At 36.4% G+C, this 22,502-nt stretch overlaps 1 protein-coding gene across 1 annotated transcript in view; it reads left to right on the top strand.

Moving 5' to 3' along the window:
- THSD7B (thrombospondin type 1 domain containing 7B) overlaps nt 1–22,502 on the top strand; it is a 1,177,597-nt gene that overhangs the window by 173,516 nt on the left and 981,579 nt on the right. The window contains 1 exon segment of the mRNA XM_053712541.1: nt 7,867–8,033. Coding sequence (XP_053568516.1) covers nt 7,867–8,033 — 167 coding nt within the window.

Below are 22,502 nucleotides of genomic sequence, written 5' to 3' on the forward strand. Positions count from 1 at the left end.
TAACACTTAAAAACAATTAAAAAATGTATAAAAAGTAATAAATAATTAATTTTCTTCATAGATCTGTCAATACAATAAAATACCTCCTAAATGAGCCTAGTTGATTATACAGCCTGAACAACCTTTTAGATCTTACAGGATTATGTAACAACATTTTTTTAATACTCTGTTACTAATATAATGATATTAACTACCTTAATTAAATTAAACAATACATCACTGCTAATCATCTGCAAGGAAGTACCGTTATTAAGGGATACATAAGCAGTGAACCACCATTAAAGAAATGCAACTGCATGGTAAAATAGATAAAAAATGGGAGCCACTATTAGTATTTTGCTATTGCTTGATTGGGATCTATCTTATAGAAGAAAATGTATCAAACTGCTTTAGCAGCTTAGTGAAGCATTGTGGTGCCGGCTGGCATGAGAAAAAAGTAACTACACGTTTAAGAATGAATTCCTACTTTTTACCTAAGAGGTGGAAGAGATAAATCACCCTTAACTTGCTTGTTCACCAAAATTTCACCAAACAATGCTGCATTGCTTGCAACTAATAGATTATTCTGCAAAGTTAATTTGCATTTTAGAAATGATGTGCTGCAATATACATTAACACTCTATCGGCTAGATTACGAGTTTTGCGTTATGAGGTGTGCGGTACTAACTTGCACGTTATTGTCACCGCTCACTTCCCTACAGCGCTGGTATTACAGGTTTACAAAAACCCGACGTTATCAGGCAAAAAGTGAGCGTAGAGCAAAATTGTGCTCCATAACGCACTCCAATACCAGCACTGCTGAAAGCCGCGGTGAGCTGGTTTTAAGTGCTCGTGCACGATTTCCCCATAGTCATCAATGGGGAGAGCCGGCTGAAAAAAAGCCTAACACCTGCAAAATAGCAGCGTAAAGCTCCGTAACGCAGCCCCATTGATTCCTATAGGGAAACAAAATGTATGTTTACACCTAACACCCTAACATGAACCCAGAGTCTAAACAACCCTAATCTTATATTTTTTAACCCCTAATCTGCCGTCCCCGACATCGCCAACACCTACATTATACTTATTTACCCCTAATCTGCCGCTCCGGACATCGCCGCCACTATAATAAACATATTAACCCCTAAACTGCCACACTCCCACATCACAAACACTAGTTAAATATTATTAACTAATCTGCTGCCCCTAACATCGCCACCACCTACCTACATTTATTAACCCCTAATCTGCTGCCCCCAACGTCGCCGCCACTATACTAAATTTATTAACCCCTAAACCTAAGTCTAACCCTAACCAACACCCCCTAACTTAAATATAATTAAAATCTAAATAAAAACTACTATCATCACCTAAAATCATTTCTATTTAAAACTAAATACTAATAGTTACATTGTATCTAGCTTAGGGTTTATTTTTATTTTACAGGCAAGTTTGTATTTATTTTAACTAGGTAGAATAGTTACTAAATAGTTATTAACTATTTACTAACTATCTAGTCAAAATAAATACAAATTTACCTGTAAAATAAAACCTAACCTGAGTTACACTAACACTTAACCTTACACTACAATTAAATTAAATTAAATTAAATACATTAAATACAATTACCTAAATTACAAAAACAACCCCACTAAATTACACAAAATAAAAAAAGATATTATCAGATCTTTAAACTAATTACAGCTAATCTAATAGACCTATCAAAAATAAAAAAGCCCCCCCCCCAAAATAAAAAAGAACCATAGTCTAAACTAAACTACCAATAGCCCTTAAAAGGGCCTTTTTGCGGGGCATTGTCCCAAAGAAATCAGCTCTTTTACCTTAAAAAAAAAATACAAACAACCCCCCAGCAGTAAAACCCACCACCCACTCAACCAACCCCCCAAATAAAAACCTAACAAAAAAAAGATTGGTGGTTATTTTCGTTGGTGGGTGGGAGCCGGCATGGGAGGCGGGTGGCAGCCATCAATGGCCCTGCTGATCTGGAGGGGGGCAGGATCATGGGCGGGGATGGCCGGGGGCAAGCACGGACATGCGCACGTGCACGGGGGGTGGGCGCGTGCATGGGGAGGGAGCGGGTGGGAACCGCTACACTACAGAAAAAAAGTGTACAAAAATGAAAAAAATGGGGGAAAAAAATATTTAAAAAAAAAACATCAGTTAAGTGGTGGGGGTGGGTCTGTGGGGGGAAGCTACACTACAGAAAAAATGGCAAATTTTTTTTAAAAAAAACATTTTTTTTTGCAAACCAAGATGGCCTCCAATAAGGCAGAGGGAGAGGGTTAGAGAGCTGTTTTGGGGGGGATCATGGAGGTTGGGGGCTAAAGGGGGGATCCTACACAGTAACCTTTTATTTTAGTACTGGCAGACTTTATGCCAGTACTTAAGATGGCAGGGGCAATTGTGGGGTGGGGGAGGGAAGGGAGCTGTTTGGGAGGGATCAGGGGGTGGAATGTGTCAGGTGGGAAGCTGATCTCTACACTAAAGCTAAAATTAACCCTACAATCTCCCTACAAACTACCTAATTAACCCCTTCACTGCTAGCCATAATACACGTGTGATGCTCTGCAGTATATAGCAGCCTTCTAATTACCAAAAAGCAACGCCAAAGTCATATAGGTATGCTATTTCTGAACAAAGGGGATCACAGAGAAGCATTTACAACCATTTGTGCCATAATTGCACAAGCTGTTTGTAAATAATTTCAGTGAGAAACCTAAAATTGTTTAAAATTTTGCGTTTTTTTTTTATTTGATCGCATTTGTCGGTGAAATGGTGGCATGAAATATACCAAAATGGGCCTAGATCAAAACTTGGGGTTGTCTACTACACTACACTAAATCTAAAATGAACCCTAGAAGCTCCTTACATGCTCCCTAATTAACCCCTTCACTGCTGGGCATAATACATGTGTGGTGCGCAGTGGTATTTAGCAGCCTTCTAATTACCAAAAAGCAAAGCCAAAGCCATATATGTCTGCTATTTCTGAACAATGAGGATCCCAGAGAAGCATTTACAACCATTTATGCTATAATTGCATAAGTTGTTTGTAAATAATTTCAGTGAGAAACCTAAAGTTTGTGAAAAAATTTAAGAAAAAGTGAACATTTTTTTTTATTTGATCGCATTTGGCGGTGAAATGGTGGCATGAAATATAGCAAAATGGGCCTGGATCAATACTTTGGCATGTCTTCTAAAATAAAATATATACATGTCAATGGATATTCAGGGATTCCTGAAAGATATCAGTGTCCCAATGTAACAAGCGTTAATTTTGAAAAAAGTGGTTTGGAAATAGCAAAGTGCTACTTGTATTTATGGCCTATAACTTGCAAAAAAAGCAAAGTACATTTAAACATTGGGTATTTCTAAACTCAGGACAAAATTTAGAAACAATTTAGCATGGTTTTTTATTGGTGGTTGTAGATGTTTAACAGATTTTGGGGGTCAAATTTAGAAAAAGTGTGGGTTTTTTTCCATTTTTTTCCTCATATTTTATAAATGAAAATTATAGTAAATTATAAGATATGATGAAAATAATGGTATCTTTTGAAAGACCATTTAATGACGAGAAAAACAGTATATAATATGTGTGGGTACAGTAAATGAGTAAGAGGAAAAGTACAGCTAAACACAAACACCACAAAAATGTAAAAATAGCCTTGGTCCCAAACGGACAGAAAATGGAAAAGTGCTGTGGTCATTAAGGGGTTAATAAAATGGTTTGTGTTAATATGAAGTAATTTAAGCAGAAAAAGAAAATACTAATATAAAGGTAGAACTATTGACTATCAGCAGGTTCAGAATGTGGTACAATATGGTTTGACCTTTACACAAATGAAAAAAATAAATGATTTATATTAATTTAAAATTTGTGTGTCTAATAATCGGTGATAAAAATGTTGAATTGCTTTATTTTAGCACCTGAAAGCAAACTATTAGAAATCAATTCTATTATTAAGGTAAATGGTAATAAAAATCATCTTCAAATAAAGATAACTGGTTATTTATTCTCCCTTCTAAGTATTTAATTAAGTTTTTTTTATTGTTACCTACAAGAATACTATGGAGTGTGGAAAACCTAAAACACCCATTAAATCTGATCTTCAGCTTTAGGCAGTTCTTTCATGACTTTTACTCCTTTATTAGAAATACTGTTTTGTTGGGAAGACAATCTGTCATTGTGTAAAATGAAGAATATTCTTTTCTGATTTTTTTTTATTATGCAGTAAAGAAAAACAAAGCTATAATTCTCTGTGAAAGCTAAAATCGTGACATATTCTTTTGCATGGATGAAATGAGATAGAATCATAATATATGGCATTTATTATTTACCATGTAGAAGAAGCAAAAATAAATGTTCTATACACCAGAAAATAAATAAGAGCAAATAGAAAATTAATTAAATATTTCTCATTTAAACGATGGAGGTGCATGCTGCTATCTCCACAGGTAGCTGTCATCATTGCCTGATACGCAACTCACGATGAGAGACAGGAGACAGCCTTAAAATGTTATGGTGTTTAAAACATTTAATTAGATCATGTGTATCTTGCAAATGAGAATATACACTTACATATAACGAGCACAGTTTAAGAACTAGTATGTAAGGGAAAGAATAAGTGTCCCAAGGGGAATTTCCAATTCATCTTCTGAATACGATTGTTCCCTGAAGTTATGCCTTGGTATAGGGAACAAAGTACCTTATACCAAGGCATAAATCATTTTGGTCTATGTAAAATCCTTCAAAAAATGCCTCATTAACTGGAGTTGTAAAAAATATGAAGTTATTTCTGTACTACTTGACTATTCATATGTTTTGATTAAAGGGACATGAAACCCAACATTTTTCATTCATGATTCCAATAGAGCATGCAATTTTAAACAATTTCCAAGTTGTTATTATATTTTCTTCATTCTCTTGGTATCTTTTGTTGAAAAGCAAGGACATAATCTCAGGAGCGTGCATGTGGAGCACTATATGACAGCAGTTTTGCACTAGATGGCATCACTATTTCCTGCCATATAATGTTCCATACAGCTACATAGGTATCTCTTAAACAAATAATACAATGGGATCTAAGCAAATTTGATAATAGAAGTAAATTGGAAACAGTTTTAAAATTGCTTGCTCTTTTTGAAAACCAAAATTCAACTCATTTGTAGCAGTTAGATATAAAGCAAACCGGAAGAGTTAGTTTGGCCAAATGTACTTGCATGCAAGTGGGTGCCAGAATTTCTGTTATATAATATATATAATATATATAAATAAAAGGACCACTCTAATATGAAATGATGCCCATCTTCCTGTGAATTTTTAATCTGCTGAACTTTTTATATATATATATATATATATATATATATATATATATATATATATATATATATATATATATAAGAAACAAGAGAATGCACTCTCAGGACTTCTTCAAAAAACCAATTTAATGGAACGTTTTCGGGGTTCACAACCCCTTCATCAGCATACAAAATAGACAAAATACAACTCATTTATAGTGTTTCATACAAATGAAATCACACCAACCTTAGTGCCTCTCCAAAAAAGTGCGCCAATATTTCGAGCTTGGAACGCATCTTGCGTTCCACAGTACTGTCCGAAACCGGAAGTTTCATTACATCACTTCCGGTTTTCGGTCCCACTATATAATCATAAACTTATTCATAAACTTATTCAATCTACATGTTTGAACATTCTTATGTGACATACTAGTGTAGAGATCATCAAATAAACAAACATGTGGAACATTGCCACAAATACCTAAAAATGTGTCAAATAAATATTTGATAGTGTTTGTGCGTCGAGTTGGCATGGTGACAGTAACCAAGGTAATTGTATACAATATAGATTACCCATAGGTGTCATTACCTGTGTTAAGTTTAAAACAAAATACCAACTTGATAGAACGAAGATTTTCTTAATGTGCAAAACAACATATATTCATGCTGAATATGCTCATTACTATTAAAATAACAATTGGACTATGTATCAGTACATGTGGTTGGAATGACATTTTCTAAATAAGAAACAAATGGAATGCTGCAAATATGGATGGAAAAAAAATCAGAGTGTGACATCAATATGGTATGAGGGTAACTTGGACCAACTGACAGTTGGCATGAATGTTACTTCAATCAATATGCGAACAGATAAATATAAGATAAATGCATATAATGAGAGGAATATATGATGAAAGGATATCATTGCACCCAGGCGAGCTGTCTATCGGTGGGCTGAACTGGAAATTGTTTAATATATATATATATATATATATATATATATATATATATATATATATATATATATATATATATATATATATATATATATATAAATTAATGATATATTGTGATAAAATAGTAAAACATTTTCAGCTTCTTTAGTATCGTTTTTGTTATCGCATTTGTTGTGACACTTTACGGACAAATATAAATTAGTTCCTACATTGGTCATGCAATCACTGTGTAGATGTTTTTTATCTATCTATCTATCTATCTATCTATCTATCTATCTATCTATCTATCTATCAATCTATCTAAAAAGGACCACTCTAATATTAAATGATGCACATCTTCCTTGAATTTTTAATCTGATGAACTTTATATATTTTATATATATATATATATATATATATATATATATATATATATATATATATATATATATATATATATATATATAATATTGTGATATATTGTGATACAATAGTAAAACTTTTTCTGCTTCTTTAGTATCATTTTTGTTATCGCATTTACGGAGAAATATAAATGAGTTCCTACATTGGTCATGCAATCGCTGTGTAGATGTTTTGGGGTGGGATCAATTCTAGGCTTTTAATTTTCCTGAAAATAATTAATGCAAATACCTTACAAATTATTTTCCTGTGTATAATAGAACAGCTTATTTTATGTCATATTTTAAGTTTTAATGCCCCTTTAAGGAAAGATATATATATATATATATATTTATTTATTTATTTATTTATACTTTAAGGGATATGAAACAATGTTCCTTTAGTAAAAACATAAAACACAAACGCCTAGATTTAGAGTTCTGCGTTAGCTGTCAAAACCAGCGTTAGGGGCTCCTAACGCTGGTTTTGGCCGCCCGCTGGTATTTAGAGTCAGTCAGGAAAGGGTCTAACGCTCACTTTACAACTGCGACTTTTCCATACAGCAGATCCCCCTACGCCAATTGCGTATCCTATCTTTTCAATGGGATCTTTCTAACGCTGGTATTTAGAGTTGCAGTGGCGGTAAATATGCTCTACGCTCCCTTTTTGGAGCCTAACGCAGCCCTTCTGTGAACTCTAAATACCAGCGGTATTTAAAAGGTGCGGGGGAAAAAAAGCACGCGTAGCTAACGCACCCCTTTGGCTGCAGAACTCTAAATCTAGCGGAAACAAATTGTGTAGAAAAATAACAAACAACAAACTTGATTTTTTGCAAAATGAGTACTTAGAATTTCTTATTGTAGCCACTCCCATCAGGGAGATAACAGAGGAGTCATTTTCGGAACTTAATTTACATTTTTTGTTATCTTTTAAACATGAGCAAAACAGACTTATTCTCTCTACTATTATGTGAATAGTCAACCAGCTCATGTTACTTTAGAAGATTTATTACTTTAAACTAGATATGCCTTCCTCTGGAGACAACAGCCCCTTGTAGGACTGTGACAGGAAGTAATGGACATTGCACAAATTAAAATGATAAATAATGCATATTGCAATTATTTTAAGTATTAGCCACTGCTTAGTGCTTTGTTTTTTTATTAAAAAATAAAACAGACATAACTGATGTATTTTTAGTTATTTAAACTCTTACATGTATGTTTATTGCATTTCACAGTTTTTTCTGGAAATTATCTGAGTGGAAACATTGCCAAATACCTATTCTGAATGACCAGTCTGACTCTCCCAGAAATCATGTGGCATTGTGTGGTGGTGGAATACAGTCTCGAGAAGTGTTTTGTGCCCAAAATATTGCTGAATCTGGAATAGAAACACATAAAGAAGGTTGGTACTTAAATTGTATAAAAATAATTTAATCCAAACGAAGAATCAAGTTTAAAAGTGGTATTCTATTTTACGATTATCCAGTCAAAATTATAATGTTCCATATAATTGCTTACAAGTAGCTGAATCAATTCCAAGCAGTGTAATATGTGATATCATTACATCCAGATATTTTAAACTGTTAGAGATTTCAATAAATAAATTGTTTTGAAAACAAACAAACAAAACAAAAAAAAAACATTAACACCATCAGAGATTATAAGGTAATCGTCTTCAGTTATATTTTCTGCTGGTTCTATATAAAGAGCCATATAAGCACATCATGCAGCTTTTAGAAAAAGTTTAAAATGTAAATTTAACTTAACTGTAAGAAATTACATATTCATATAAACAGCATGCCCCCTGGTGCAGATTTATAACAAACCTTCTCCTATACATGCTCTCCATACCTTGACATAAGACATTTATTGGATAAAATGCAAATCACATTGTTGAAGGAGAAATCTGTCTTTTTATGCAACATGCTTTGCACAAGTTGTGTAAACTTTGACAGAAAATACTACCTCAACTACCTCTTGCTTTAGAATAGCTTTGACTTTGACAAGATTGTAATTTAAAGGGACAGTAAACTCAAAATTTAATTTCCTGGTCTTGATAACGCATTTTAAATTAACCTTTTAAACAAATTTACATCTATTATCAGATTTGCTTCATATTCTTTGTGCCTTTTTTTAAAGAGTAAACCTAGATGGGCTCATATGACCTTAGGAGCGTGCATGTGTATTGTGCCCTCTATGACATCAGTGTTTGTAACAGTGTATATAATATTGCAGAGAAGGGAGGCAGAGCCTTACCTGTCCTAAAAAAAAAGAAAATAATGTTAAAATAAAAGTTCAAATAAAAATGACCAAATGTTTTACCTTATCTGCAAATAAAAGGGTAGAGGCAGTGACAAGCTTAGCCTCCCTGAATTGTAAAACAACTTGGCAGGTGCTGTATAGAGTGCCCGCCCACTGTCTGCCGGGTCAGGAGCCACATTTCATCATTAAAGGGACAGTACACACCAATTTTTATATAAAAGCATGTAATAGACACAACTATATAGAAGAATATGCACAGATACCGATCTTAAAATCCAGTATAAAACCTTTTAAAAACTTACTTAGAAACTCACAGTTTTAGCTCTGTTGATGAGGTTGGCTGGGACACCTAGTGAAATGGGCTGGAAAAAACAAGAAGAGCAGACACTGCCCCTCCCCCAAATCCCTGCATATACAAAAATAAGCCAAACTGTACATTGTTACAAAAACACTCCCAGATGGGCTATATAGATGCAAAGAAAAATCTAGTGTACAACGTTCCTTTAATACAATCAGGAAAAAGCCCCAAGTGAGGCATTTCTCATATATGCCTCTTAGGAGGGCTCTTGACAGTGTTAGTGTAAGAGAACCCACACTGTCAGAAAAAAGGGTATGGTTGTGGTTCGTTTGTAAACACTGTATTTTTTGCTGGAAAGCAGGGATGTATGCTTAGTAGCTGGACCTTTTCTGCAGCACTATATGGCAGTAGTTCTGCTATTTATTTGCAGGAGTACTAGATGGCAGCACTTTTTCCTGGCATGTAGTGTTCTAGATGACTACCCAGGTATCTCTTCAACAGAGAATATCATGGGAACGAAGCAAATTTGATAATAGAAGTTAATTTAACTTTTTTTTAAATGGTATGCTGTGTCTAAATCACAAAATATGCTTTTGTGTTTCATATCCCTTTAACCTTTGTTGTTTATAAAAGTTGTGTTAAAATGTCTTCATAAACAATGTTATATAATTATACTGAACACAATATTTATTTACTCTTTTATTTTCGTAGTGGTAGAAAATAGTGGTAGAGAATCAAAGTGTATTGACAGCGTTAAGTAATGACTGCATTATTTAAAAAATACCATGTGTCATCTTTTTTATGTCATCTCTCTCAGAAACGTGCTCGTGCACGATACCCCAAAGGAAACAATGGGGCAGTTTGAGCTGAAAAAAAAAACCTAACCCGAACCCTAACACCCCCCTAAGTTAAATATAATTTAAATCTAACAAAATAAATGAACTCTTATTAAATAAATTATTCCTATTTAAAGCTAAATACTTACCTGTAAAATAAACCCTAATATAGCTACAATATAAATAATAATTATATTGTAGCTATTTTAGGATTAATATTTATTTTACAGGCAACTTTGTAATTATTTTAATCAGGTGCAATAGCTATTAAATAGTTAATAACTATTTAATAGCTACCTAGTTAACATAATTACCAAATTACCTGTAAAATAAATCCTAACCTAAGTTACAATTAAACCTAACACTACACTATCAATAAATGAATTAAATAAAATACCTACAATTATCTACAATTAAACCTAACACTACACTATCAATAAATTAATTACATAAAATACCTACAAATAAATACAATTAAATAAACTAACTAAAGTACAAAAAATAAAAAAATAATTTACAAACATAATAAAAAATATTACAACAATTTTAAACTAATTACACCTACTCTAAGCCCCCTAATAAAATAACAAAGCCCCCCAAAATAAAAAAATGCCCTACCCTATTCTAAAATTAAAATTGAAAAGCTCTTTTACCTTACCAGCCCTTAAAAGGGCCTTTTGCGGGGCATGCCCCAAAGAAATCAGCTCTTTTTCCTGTAAAAAAAACCACAATACCACCCCCCAACATTACAACCCACCACCCACATACCCCTAATCTAACCCAACCCCCCTTAAATAAACCTAACACTAAGCCCCTGAAGATCTTCCTACCTTGTCTTCACCACGCCGAGTATCACCGATCGATCCTCCAGAGGGTCCCGAAGTCTTCATCCTATCCGGCAAGAAGAAGTCCAGAAGAGGCTCCAAAGTCTTCATCCTATCCGGGCAGAAGAGGAGATCTGGACCGGCAAACATCTTCATCCAAGCGGCATATTCTATCTTCATCCATCCGACAACGAGCGGCTCCATCTTCAAGACCTCCGGCGGATCCATCCTCTTCTTCCGAGGTCCTAACACAGAATGAAGGCTCCTTTAAGGGACATCATCCAAGATGGCGTCCCTCGAATTCCGATTGGCTGATAGGATTCTATCAGCCAATCGGAATAAAGGTAGGAAAAATCTGATTGGCTGATGGAATCAGCCAATCAGATTCAAGTTCAATCCGATTGGCTGATCCAATCAGCCAGATTGAGCTTGCATTCTATTGGCTGATCGGAACAGCCAATAGAATGCGAGCTCAATCTGATTGGCTGATTGGATCATTCTAAATACCTCTAAATACCAGCGGTAGCCCAAAACCAGCGTTAGGAGCCCCTAACGCTGGTTTTGATGGCTAACGCCAAACTCTAAATCTAGGTGTATGAATATAATATTTACAAATCAGTCATATGTGCAAAATTTGTGCACACAAAAATGAGCAGAAACACGTTAAAAACTTATATATCTCATTGTATGTAAAGACAATTGTTAAAAATTTCCAGCTTAACAAATTTTATGTGTATGCAATTACAAACAATATTTCATCACATATAGTATCCATGCTGAATACACAATACAAGTTCAATTGATACACACAGAGAGTTATATATGCTAGATGTAATAACAATTGTGTCTGTGTGTAACACATAATCTCAGAACGCTATTACGTTGTGATTTACTGCATTAAGTAACACCATGTTTGTTACCATTTTATCAAACATTTGTAGCGATTCCCTCTCTGTTCAAATAGTATCTCCCATTGTTATGAATAAACATACTGCATATTTCTATGTCCAAAACTAATGGCATACACAAAAACCTAGATACATTTCTTAAACCATGTTAACAATAAAACCATATGAGATTGCATACCTTACTGACACTTAAGCATTTCAAGCTGCCATTCTCAAACAGTTTATGACCTGCAGCACTTACAGCACTGTTGAAATACCCGCGGTTTGAGATGCCTGATGACAAAAATTGCGTCATTGACTGGGGGAGTGTATCAATGCTGAGTGAGTTATTTTAAGTTGGGTGCAATCTAACCATTTACAAAACCGGAGATACACATATCAACCGGACTAAAAATGGGGATTGAGATCTATTATTACCAAACGAGGAGGTTGGATCATTAGACAATATGAACCAGTTCTTAGCTAATGTTTTCTTAACTATTGAACTAGCAGTTGTATATGTGAAAATGAAATTGATAACTTGTGCTTCAGATCTTTTCTGTCTACTATTGGAAATAAGCATCCAACCTTACCTTTTTCTGGAGTAAAACCTCAACACTACTACATATAGAGAAGACTTAAGGCTCATTCTTGAGCCGTGGCTCTCTGATTCTAAGTAGCTCTCTGTTACAAGTAGCAGATTTGCACACTGGCCAATATTCACAATGATTCTAATCCTATTTCATCTCATCTCTCTACAGGTATGTCTTCCTGCTTCTGCCTAACTGACTGCTTTTAAATGCCCCTTTAATTTGTGCTAGACTCCCCTGGTATGTCTACCTGCTTCTGCCTAACTGACTGCTTTTAAACGCCCCTTTAATTTGTGCTAGACTCCCCTGGTATGTCTACCTGCTTCTGCCTAACTGACTGCTTTTAAATGCCCCTTTAATTTGTGCTAGACTCCCCTAGTATGTCTTCCTGCTTCTGCCTAACTGACTGCTTTTAAACGCCCCTTTAATTTGTGCTAGACTCCCCTGATATGTCTTCCTGCTTCTGCCTAACTGACTGCTTTTAAACACCCCTTTAATTTGTGCTAGACTCCCCTGGTATGTCTTCCTGCTTCTGCCTAACTGACTGCTTTTAAACACCCCTTTAATTTGTGCAAGACTCCCCTGGTATGTCTTCCTGCTTCTGCCTAACTGACTGCTTTTAAACGCAAAAGAACCCTGTTTGTTTCCAACGCTTTCAACCTTTTAGCTATTACTGAAACCTGGCTATCTTCCTCTGACACTGCTTCCATTGCTGCTCTCACTCATGGTGGTCTTCACTTTAGCCACACACCTACGCCAGGTGAGAGACATGGTGGAGGTGTTGGCATCTTAGTCTCCCCCTCCTGCTCCTATCAGTACCTATCCCCATTTCCATCTCTCCTTTTCTTCCTTTGAAGTCCACTGCATTCGCCTGTCATCCTCTCTCTCTCTCTCTCTCTCTCTCTCTCTCAGAGTGGCAGTTATCTATTGCCCCCCTGGACCAACTTCCCAATTCCTTGATAACTTTGCTGCCTGGCTTCCTTACTTTCTCTCCACAAATACACCTGCTCTAATCCTAGGGGACTTCAACTATGTCAGTATATTTATAAGAATCTTAGCATTACTCTCCAAATAATATGTGAGTATATGGCAGGGTTATAACTTAATATATTTAACAATCTTTCTTTAAACTAAACCCACAATCAAATATGCATATACTAAGACAATAAAATTAATATAAATACCTGAATTCTTTATTATTAGTAAATATCTATGAGCACATTGAAATACATTTGTAGGAACCAGAATGTGAGTCAATACTATACACGTTTAAAAACTATTAAAATATGCTATGCAAAATTCATAAAAGTTTACCTTTAAAATTAGCCTTACTCACAAATAGCCTTTCATTCAATTAACACAATGAGACTAAAATATAAACCACTAAGCATTCAGACTTGTACAGTTTTAACAGTGCTTAGTTAAACAATAGGACAGTATATATATATATATATATATATATATATATATATATATATATATATATATATGTATATAAATATATTTTTATATATATATATATATATATATATATATATATATATATATATATATATATATATATATATATAAATATAACACAGAAAAAGTCAAGCACTCACTCACAAGCTGTCAACTAAGATAAAAAGCAGCAATGGAAGAGTTAGTTACCACATCTGGCCAAATGGGAAAAGCCCAGGTACCTCGTCAAGGTCTCTTCCAAAAAACCTGGGTCCCTAAACAGCCACACAATGCAGGCTCGCAATCAAACAACTGGGAAAAAAGCAACTGTGAAAAAATGGAGGGTGTACAGGCTTATGTAATCTCCCCAAACACTCTCGGGCTGGACCGAGTACTCATCCTATGACCCAGGTTTAGGGACCCAGGTTTTTTGGAAGAGACCTTGATGAGATACCTGGGCTTTTCCCATTTGGCCAGATGCGGTAACTAACTCTTCCATTGCTGCTTTTTATCTTAGTTGAGAATGCTGGACTTTTTCTGTGTTATATTAATGTATTATTTTTTGTAATTTTCCCTGTTTGGGCCTTGCACCTAGGCCTGACTGGAGTTAAATGCCTGTGGCTCTGGTGACAGTGCAGCTTCCTGAGAGTGCTGGTTTGCACCCAATTGATTCTAATACAATTCTAATTAGGATACTAAAAATACATATATTCTTAATGTAAACAGTTACTCTAAATGTCTACTTATTTCAACTGGAACAAATTCTTAGTTACTTATAATTAAAATCAATTCTAAGATATATATATATATATATATATATATATATATATATATATATATATATATATATATATATATATATATATATATATATATATATATATACTGTGTGCAGAATTATTAGGCGAATGAGTATTTTGACCACATCATCCTCTTTATGCATGTTGTCTTACTCCAAGCTGTATAGGCTCGAAAGCCTACTACCAATTAAGCATATTAGGTGATGTGCATCTCTGTAATGAGAAGGGGTGTGGTCTAATGACATCAACATCCTATATCAGGTGTGCATAATTATTAGGCAACTTCCTTTCCTTTGGCAAAATGAGTCAAAAGAAGGACTTGACAGGCTCAGAAAAGTCAAAAATAGTGAGATATCTTGCAGAGGGATGCAGCACTCTTAAAATTGCAAAGCTTCTGAAGCATGATCATCGAACAATCAATCGTTTCATTCAAAATAGTCAACAGGGTCGCAAGAAGCGTGTGGAAAAACCAAGGCGCAAAATAACTGCCCATGAACTGAAAAAAGTGAAGGGTGCAGCTGCCAAGATGCCACTTGCCACCAGTTTGGCCATATTTCAGAGCTGCAACATCACTGGAGTGCCCAAAAGCACAAGGTGTGCAATACTCAGAGACATGGCCAAGGTAAGAAAGGCTGAAAGACGACCACCACTGAACAAGACACACAAGCTGAAACGTCAAGACTGGGCCAAGAAATATCTCAAGACTGATTTTTCTAAGGTTTTATGGACTGATGAAATGAGAGTGAGTCTTGATGGGCCAGATGGATGGGCCCATGGCTGGATTGGTAAAGGGCAGAGAGCTCCAGTCCGACTCAGACGCCAGCAAGGTGGAGGTGGAGTACTGGTTTGGGCTGGTATCATCAAAGATGAGCTTGTGGGGCCTTTTCGGGTTGAGGATGGAGTCAAGCTCAACTCCCAGTCCTACTGCCAGTTTCTGGAAGACACCTTCTTCAAGCAGTGGTACAGGAAGAAGTCTGCATCCTTCAAGAAAAACATGATTTTCATGCAGGACAATGCTCCATCACATGCGTCCAAGTACTCCACAGCGTGGCTGGCAAGAAAGGGTATAAAAGAAGAAAATCTAATGACATGGCCTCCTTGTTCACCTGATCTGAACCCCATTGAGAACCTGTGGTCCATCATTAAATGTGAGATTTACAAGGAGGGAAAACAGTACACCTCTCTGAACAGTGTCTGGGAGGCTGTGGTTGCTGCTGCACGCAATGTTGATGGTGAACAGATCAAAACACTGACAGAATCCATGGATGGCAGGCTTTTGAGTGTCCTTGCAAAGAAAGGTGGCTATATTGGTCACTGATTTGTTTTTGTTTTGTTTTTGAATGTCAGAAATGTATATTTGTGAATGTTGAGATGTTATATTGGTTTCACTGGTAAAAATAAATAATTGAAATGGGTATATATTTGTTTTTTGTTAAGTTGCCTAATAATTATGCACAGTAATAGTCACCTGCACACACAGATATCCCCCTAAAATAGCTATAACTAAAAACAAACTAAAAACTACTTCCAAAACTATTCAGCTTTGATATTAATGAGTTTTTTGGGTTCATTGAGAACATGGTTGTTGTTCAATAATAAAATTAATCCTCAAAAATACAACTTGCCTAATAATTCTGCACTCCCTGTATATATATATATATATATATATATATATATATATATATATATATATATATATATATATATATACTATATTTTGCACACATGAATTACTTAGCATACAAAGATAAACTTAACCCTATACCGGACTATGAATATAAACAAAAATACTGACCGCTTTCTTTAATCTATCAACTGTAATTTAAACTGCAGTGACTATGCATATATTTGTATTAAAATATTAATTGCAACCCTTTTTCTTTTTATATATATATACGTTACGAAAATGACCAAAATCGATAGTTCAGTTACCAAAAACTCCTTGTTTCATCTCAGAAGACAGATAAGTAAATTTTGCAATCAATGAGAAAAGGCAGTCAGTTTTCTCAGAATGATTGTATTACCAACGCCCAGCAACAGTTATCACTCAAAGTTAGCAGCCTGTGTTCTTTTTCTATCTCTTGCTTTACTTATATATGTTTTCACTCATTTATGAAACCATGTGGGTGGCCCTACGGAAGCTGATCATCCCATTGGTTACTTGGGAAGTCTATTCGGATTGGCCCTCGGCTTGGCATGGTCACCATGGAACATTTAAGTCCCTTGACTGTCATACTGGATTCGGGCAATCGGGGGGCAGCGGACGAACAACACAGCAATACATTTAATCATTTCTAAACATTTTACAATATTTCCCATATAATGATTATATTAAACAATACTATAACATTGCATTAATCAATTACAATATTAATTATCGACGGGACAGTATCATATAATTTTTCTTGATTATTCTGATACCAAATATGTTATATCAAAATAATTACACTGTTAATTATCCCAAGTTGCTAACATTTAAAATCCTGACATTGCATTCATGCAAATACAGCATGTTTCACATTTCTAACAAATTCTGAATATATAAATTGATGCCCATGACCAATTGTTGCCTGCAACAGAAATATAAATAATTGTTAGAAATGATTTAACATTCATATATCTACATGCAATGTTTATCAATCTCAGCAAATGTTTATCTAATATGAATGCCATCTTTCACGGCTTCTTAGGTTCACAATTTCCCCTATTCTTGTGTTTATATTTAATATCACATAAATATACAGTGTCATATCCATTAAAATATATATTTTCCTACAATGCTGAAGTATATTTTACTTGAAATCTAACTACAGTTGTTTTAAACAGTGAACTTTGAAATTATAATGCAAGCCATGTTCTTCCACTGTGTGTGTTACCTTCCCCCCAGCCGTATGTCTGCAGTACGTCTCCATAAACAGCAAGGATTATTTTACGAGTAGTTGTAAAAAGTCATAATTTCTTGAACCTGTTTGTCGTTTCAAACATACTCACAGACGGATCAGCTACATCTTGGGCAGGAAATCCATATATGGGCATGTACTTTTGAGACTTCCAGTATGCTAATTTCCACTTCTTTGAAATTGTAAACATCTCATTAGGCCTTAAATCAATAGTCTTAGACATTTATGTCTCTATTCACTGTATGGGGGTAAGGGATGCTCTGTTTGCACTTCCAATTAAGGAGCAAATGTTGTCTTTTGAATATTTAAAGGGATTGATGGCCAAATGTCTTAGTGTCAGAAGAAAATTTTCAGTTACAATCTGATATGGACTTCATTTTCACACCCTAGCTAGAAATGTCTCTTTTGAAATTATTTATATGAGTGTCCTGTGTAATGGAAAAAGAAAAATGTGGGGGAGGACTGACTATGGGTTTTAAATCAATTCTTTACATCAGAATTGCGATTCTACAGCACATCTGATAAAATATACGGCCTCATATATACACACATCCTTTTTATATTATTTACATATATATATATATATATATATATATATATTAGTATATATACATATATGTCATTGACCGGTACCCAGACAACATCCCCATTGACAACCCATCTGCCCCTGCTGCCTCTAATCTTCTCTCACTCACTAACTCCTTTGGTCTCTCACAATCCACCCTATTCCCTACCCACTGTGATGGACACTCGATTGATCTGGTATTCTCATATCTCCGCTCTCTCTCTGATGTTGCATGTCGCCCATTTCCCATCTCAGACCACCATCTGCTCACCTTTAATCCTAATATAGATAATAAACCTACTTCCCCCTCTCGCCCCCGCACCAGTAGAAATCTGCACACTGTGAACGCTCCCCAACTCTCCAAACTTATTCAACTATGCCTCCCCCACACTTCCACAATATCCTGCCTTGACCTTGCTATAACCCACTATAACAATACTCTCTCCACTGCACTTGACACTCTCGCTCCACTCCAACCTCGCAAAGCCCCACGTCATCAGCTCCAACCCTGGCACTCCCAACAAATGCATCACCTACAAAAATGCTCCCACACTGCTGAACGTGTCTGGAGGAAATCCCGCTCTGAACCTGATTTCATGCAGTATAAGTTCAATCTTTACTCTTACACCTCTGCCCTTCACTTAGCTAAGCAAACCTACTTCTCTTCTCTTATATCCACTCACTCCTCAAACCCTAAAAGACTCTTCTCCATTTTCAACTCTCTCCTCCACCCACCTGCACCACCCCCCTCATCTGCATTCAATGCTCAAGACCTTGCTATTTTCTCAATAAAACACTTGCAATCCGAGAAAACATCCCAACACAAACCTGCAATCTCCCAAATCCGCTCCCAGTCGGCCCCTCTGCAACTCTCTGCACCCTCCTCCCAACCACTGAAAGTGAAGTGAATTCTCTTTTGTCTTCCTCACACCTCACTACCTGCCCACTTGACCCTATTCCTTCACATCTAATTCCTCCTCTGTCTACCACCCTCACTCCGGCTCTTACTCACATATTTAACCTATCCCTTTCTACCGGCTCATTCCCTGCCTCCTTCAAACATGCGAAGGTCACACCCATCCTCAAAAAACCCTTCCTTGACCCTAACTCCCCTGCAAACTACCGCCACAATATCACCGCTCCCACTAGCTTCAAAACTCCTTGAAAAACTAGTTTTCAATCGCCTAACCCACTTCATGTCCTCCAACTCATTGCTCGACCCCCTACAATCTGGCTTCCGTCCACAACACTCAATTGAGACTGCCCTCACCAAAGTTACTAACGATCTCCTTTTGGCTACTACTCTATACTCAACTTACTTGACCTATCTGCTGCCTTTGACACTGTTGACCATCCCCTTCTCCTACGGTCTCTCAGTTCTCTTGGTCTCTGTGACACTGCCCTCTCCTGGATTCACTCTTATCTCTCTAACAGATCATTCTCCGTCTCTTTTGCTGGTGACTCCTCCTCTCTATTGCCCCTGTCTGTTGGAGTACCTCAAGGCTCTGTCCTGGGTCCTCTACTCTTCTCTATTTACACTTCTTCACTGGGTAAACTTAACAGCTATGGCTTCAGCTATCATCTCTATGCTGATTATACCCAGATCTAACTTTCCACCCCTGCACTCTCTCCTTCTGTCAACTCTCACATCAGCGACTGCTTATCTGGCATTTCCTCCTGGATGGCCTCTCACCACCTGAAAATAAATATGTCCAAGACCGAACTACTTCTAATTCCCTCCTCTAGCTCCACTCTAGTCTCTAATTTTTCTATCACTGTTGGCGGCACCATTATCTCCCCATCACCCCAAGTCCGCTGTCTCGGAGTCACGCTTGACTCAAATCTGTCCTTTATTCCCCACATCCAACTGCTCTCTTCATCCTGCCGCAACCACCTACGCAATATCTCCAAAATTCGACCGTTTCTGAGTGCTGAAACTACCAAACAGCTCATACACTCCCTGGTAATTTCCCGACTTGACTACTGTAACAACTTACTAACTGGCCTCCCTCTCTCCCACCTCTCTCCCCTCCAATCCATCCTAAATGCATCTGCCAAGCTAATCCACCTCTCTCGACACTCTGTTTCTGCTGCACCTCTCTGTGAGTCCCTTCACTGGCTCCTCATTCACAACAGAGTTAAATTCAAAATTCTCACCCTGACCTACAAAGCCCTCACCAATGCTGCCCCACCCTTCCTGTCCTCACTCATCAACAAATATAGTCCTGCCCGTCCCCTAAGATCCAACAACGACCTGCTTTTTGTGTCCTCTACCATCACCTCCTCTAATTCTAGACTACAGGACTTCTCTCGTGCAGCACCAACCCTCTGGAACACACTTCCTCGAGATGTCAGACTTGCCCCTAACCTCTCCTCCTTTAAACGTTCCCTAAAGACCTTTCTGTTCAAGGAAGCTTATCACCCAACTTATCAACAAACTAACTTCACTTAACTAACAGTTGCCCTCTATCTCCTCACTAATATCATTCTCACCTCTGCAGTCCCCACCTCCTGTTTCCCATCTTCCTACCCATCTAGATTGTAAGTTCCCACAGGAATAGGGCCCTCAATTCCCCGTCTATTTGTCTGTAAAATTTTGTGTCTTATCGTATTGTTTCTCCACTGTACTGTTATCCTTGTACCCATGGGCAGCGCTGCGGAATCTGTCAGCGCTTTATAAATAAAGAATAATAATAATAATATAAGAAAGGCAGCAGCCTTAAAACAATGTTGTTAAACAGGATATCTCCTGTGAGTCTCACACATGGTTACCAAAAGGTCATGTGCGCTGTTTTAAACGTGGTAGTTGTGTCACCTGCAATACTATGGTATCGAGCGATATGTTCACCCCTCCCTAAAGATTCAAGAAATGTAATATCAGGCACAGATTAACATGTACATCAGATTATGTGGTGTATATTATCATTTGCCCATGTGGGAAATACTATGTGGGCAAGGCGCTAAGGGAGCGCCTTGCCAATCATAAGAGTGCCATCAGAGCTGCTTATAAAGATGATACAAGTGATCAACCTGTGTCCCGTCATTTTTTAGAGAATAAATACACTATAGCCATGCTCAGAACAATGGTTATAGACAGGATTCCCCCTTTAAAAAATGGAGGCAACAGAGATGAGCAGTTTTTAAAAAGAGAAGCCCAGTGGATACACAGGTTAGGTACAATGCATCTGAAGGGATTAAATACTCATTTAAATTTTTCATTAGATGTGGAAAAACGTGTTAGAACTTAAGTCACATTGTATCGGTCCCTAGGGACCATAATATCTGTGTGCTCTTTCATACAGTTGAGTACATAATATTGAAATACACCAACTAGTGGTGCCTTTGAGGGCAGTGTACATATTTTATTTAAGGCATATTATGCACATGGTTTGATACTGGTGTCATTATGCCGATACTGTTTTAAAATTATCTATCCGAGTGAAGTTTTACCCATATTGCTCAACACAGGTTGTGGGCATCTTATTAACAAGCTTTTTAGAGGCACTTTACATTATGTCTCATAAATAATTTAATACATATCGATCCCCATTTTTAGTCCGGTTGATGTGTGTATCTCCGGTTTTGTAAATGGTTAGATTGCACCTGGCTTAAAACAATACACTCAGCATTGGTACATGCCCCCAGTCAATTATGCAATTTTTGTCATCAAGCGTCTCAAACCGCGGGTATTTCAAAGTGTTGTAAGTACTGCAGGTCACACACTGTTTGGGAATGGCGGCTTGAAACGCTGAAGTGTCAGTAAGGTATGCAATTTTATGCAGCTATATTGTTAAAATGATTTAAGGGGTTTATCTAGGTTTTTGTGTATGCCATTAGTCTTGGACATATAAGTGTGCAGTATGTTTATTCATAACAATGGGAGTTAGTATTTAAACAGAATCGCTACAAATGTTTGATAAAATGGTAACAAACATGGTGTTACTTAATGCAGTAAATCACAATGTAATAGCGTTCTATCTATCTATTTATTGGGTACTTATAGAGCGCAAACTAATCACCCGTGAGGGTCTGAAGGCGCTAAGGGGAGTGGATAGGAGGAGGAAGGGGGAGGGGATGGATGTTCAGTTGAAGAGCAAGGTTTTGATGTCCTTTCTGAACTTTGTAAGGGAGGTGGATTGTCTGAGGTGCAGCGGTAGGGTGTTCCATGTCTTTGCTGCCATGTGGAAGAAGAATCTTCTGCCCGCTGTTCTGAGATTATATGTTACACTCATTAGACACAATTGTTATTATATCTAGCATATATAACTCTCTATGTGTATCGATTGAACTTTTATTGTGTAGTCAGCAAGGATACTATACGTAATGAAATATTGTTTGTAATTACATACACATAAAATTTGTTAAGTTGGGAATTTTTAACAGTTGTCTTTACATACAATGAAATATCAGTTGGGGGTGACAATTTAAGTTTTTAACGTGTTTATACTCATATATATATATGTGTTTAT

Source organism: Bombina bombina, chromosome 1, assembly GCF_027579735.1.
Source record: "Bombina bombina isolate aBomBom1 chromosome 1, aBomBom1.pri, whole genome shotgun sequence".
NCBI classification, from domain to species: Eukaryota; Metazoa; Chordata; class Amphibia; order Anura; family Bombinatoridae; genus Bombina; species Bombina bombina.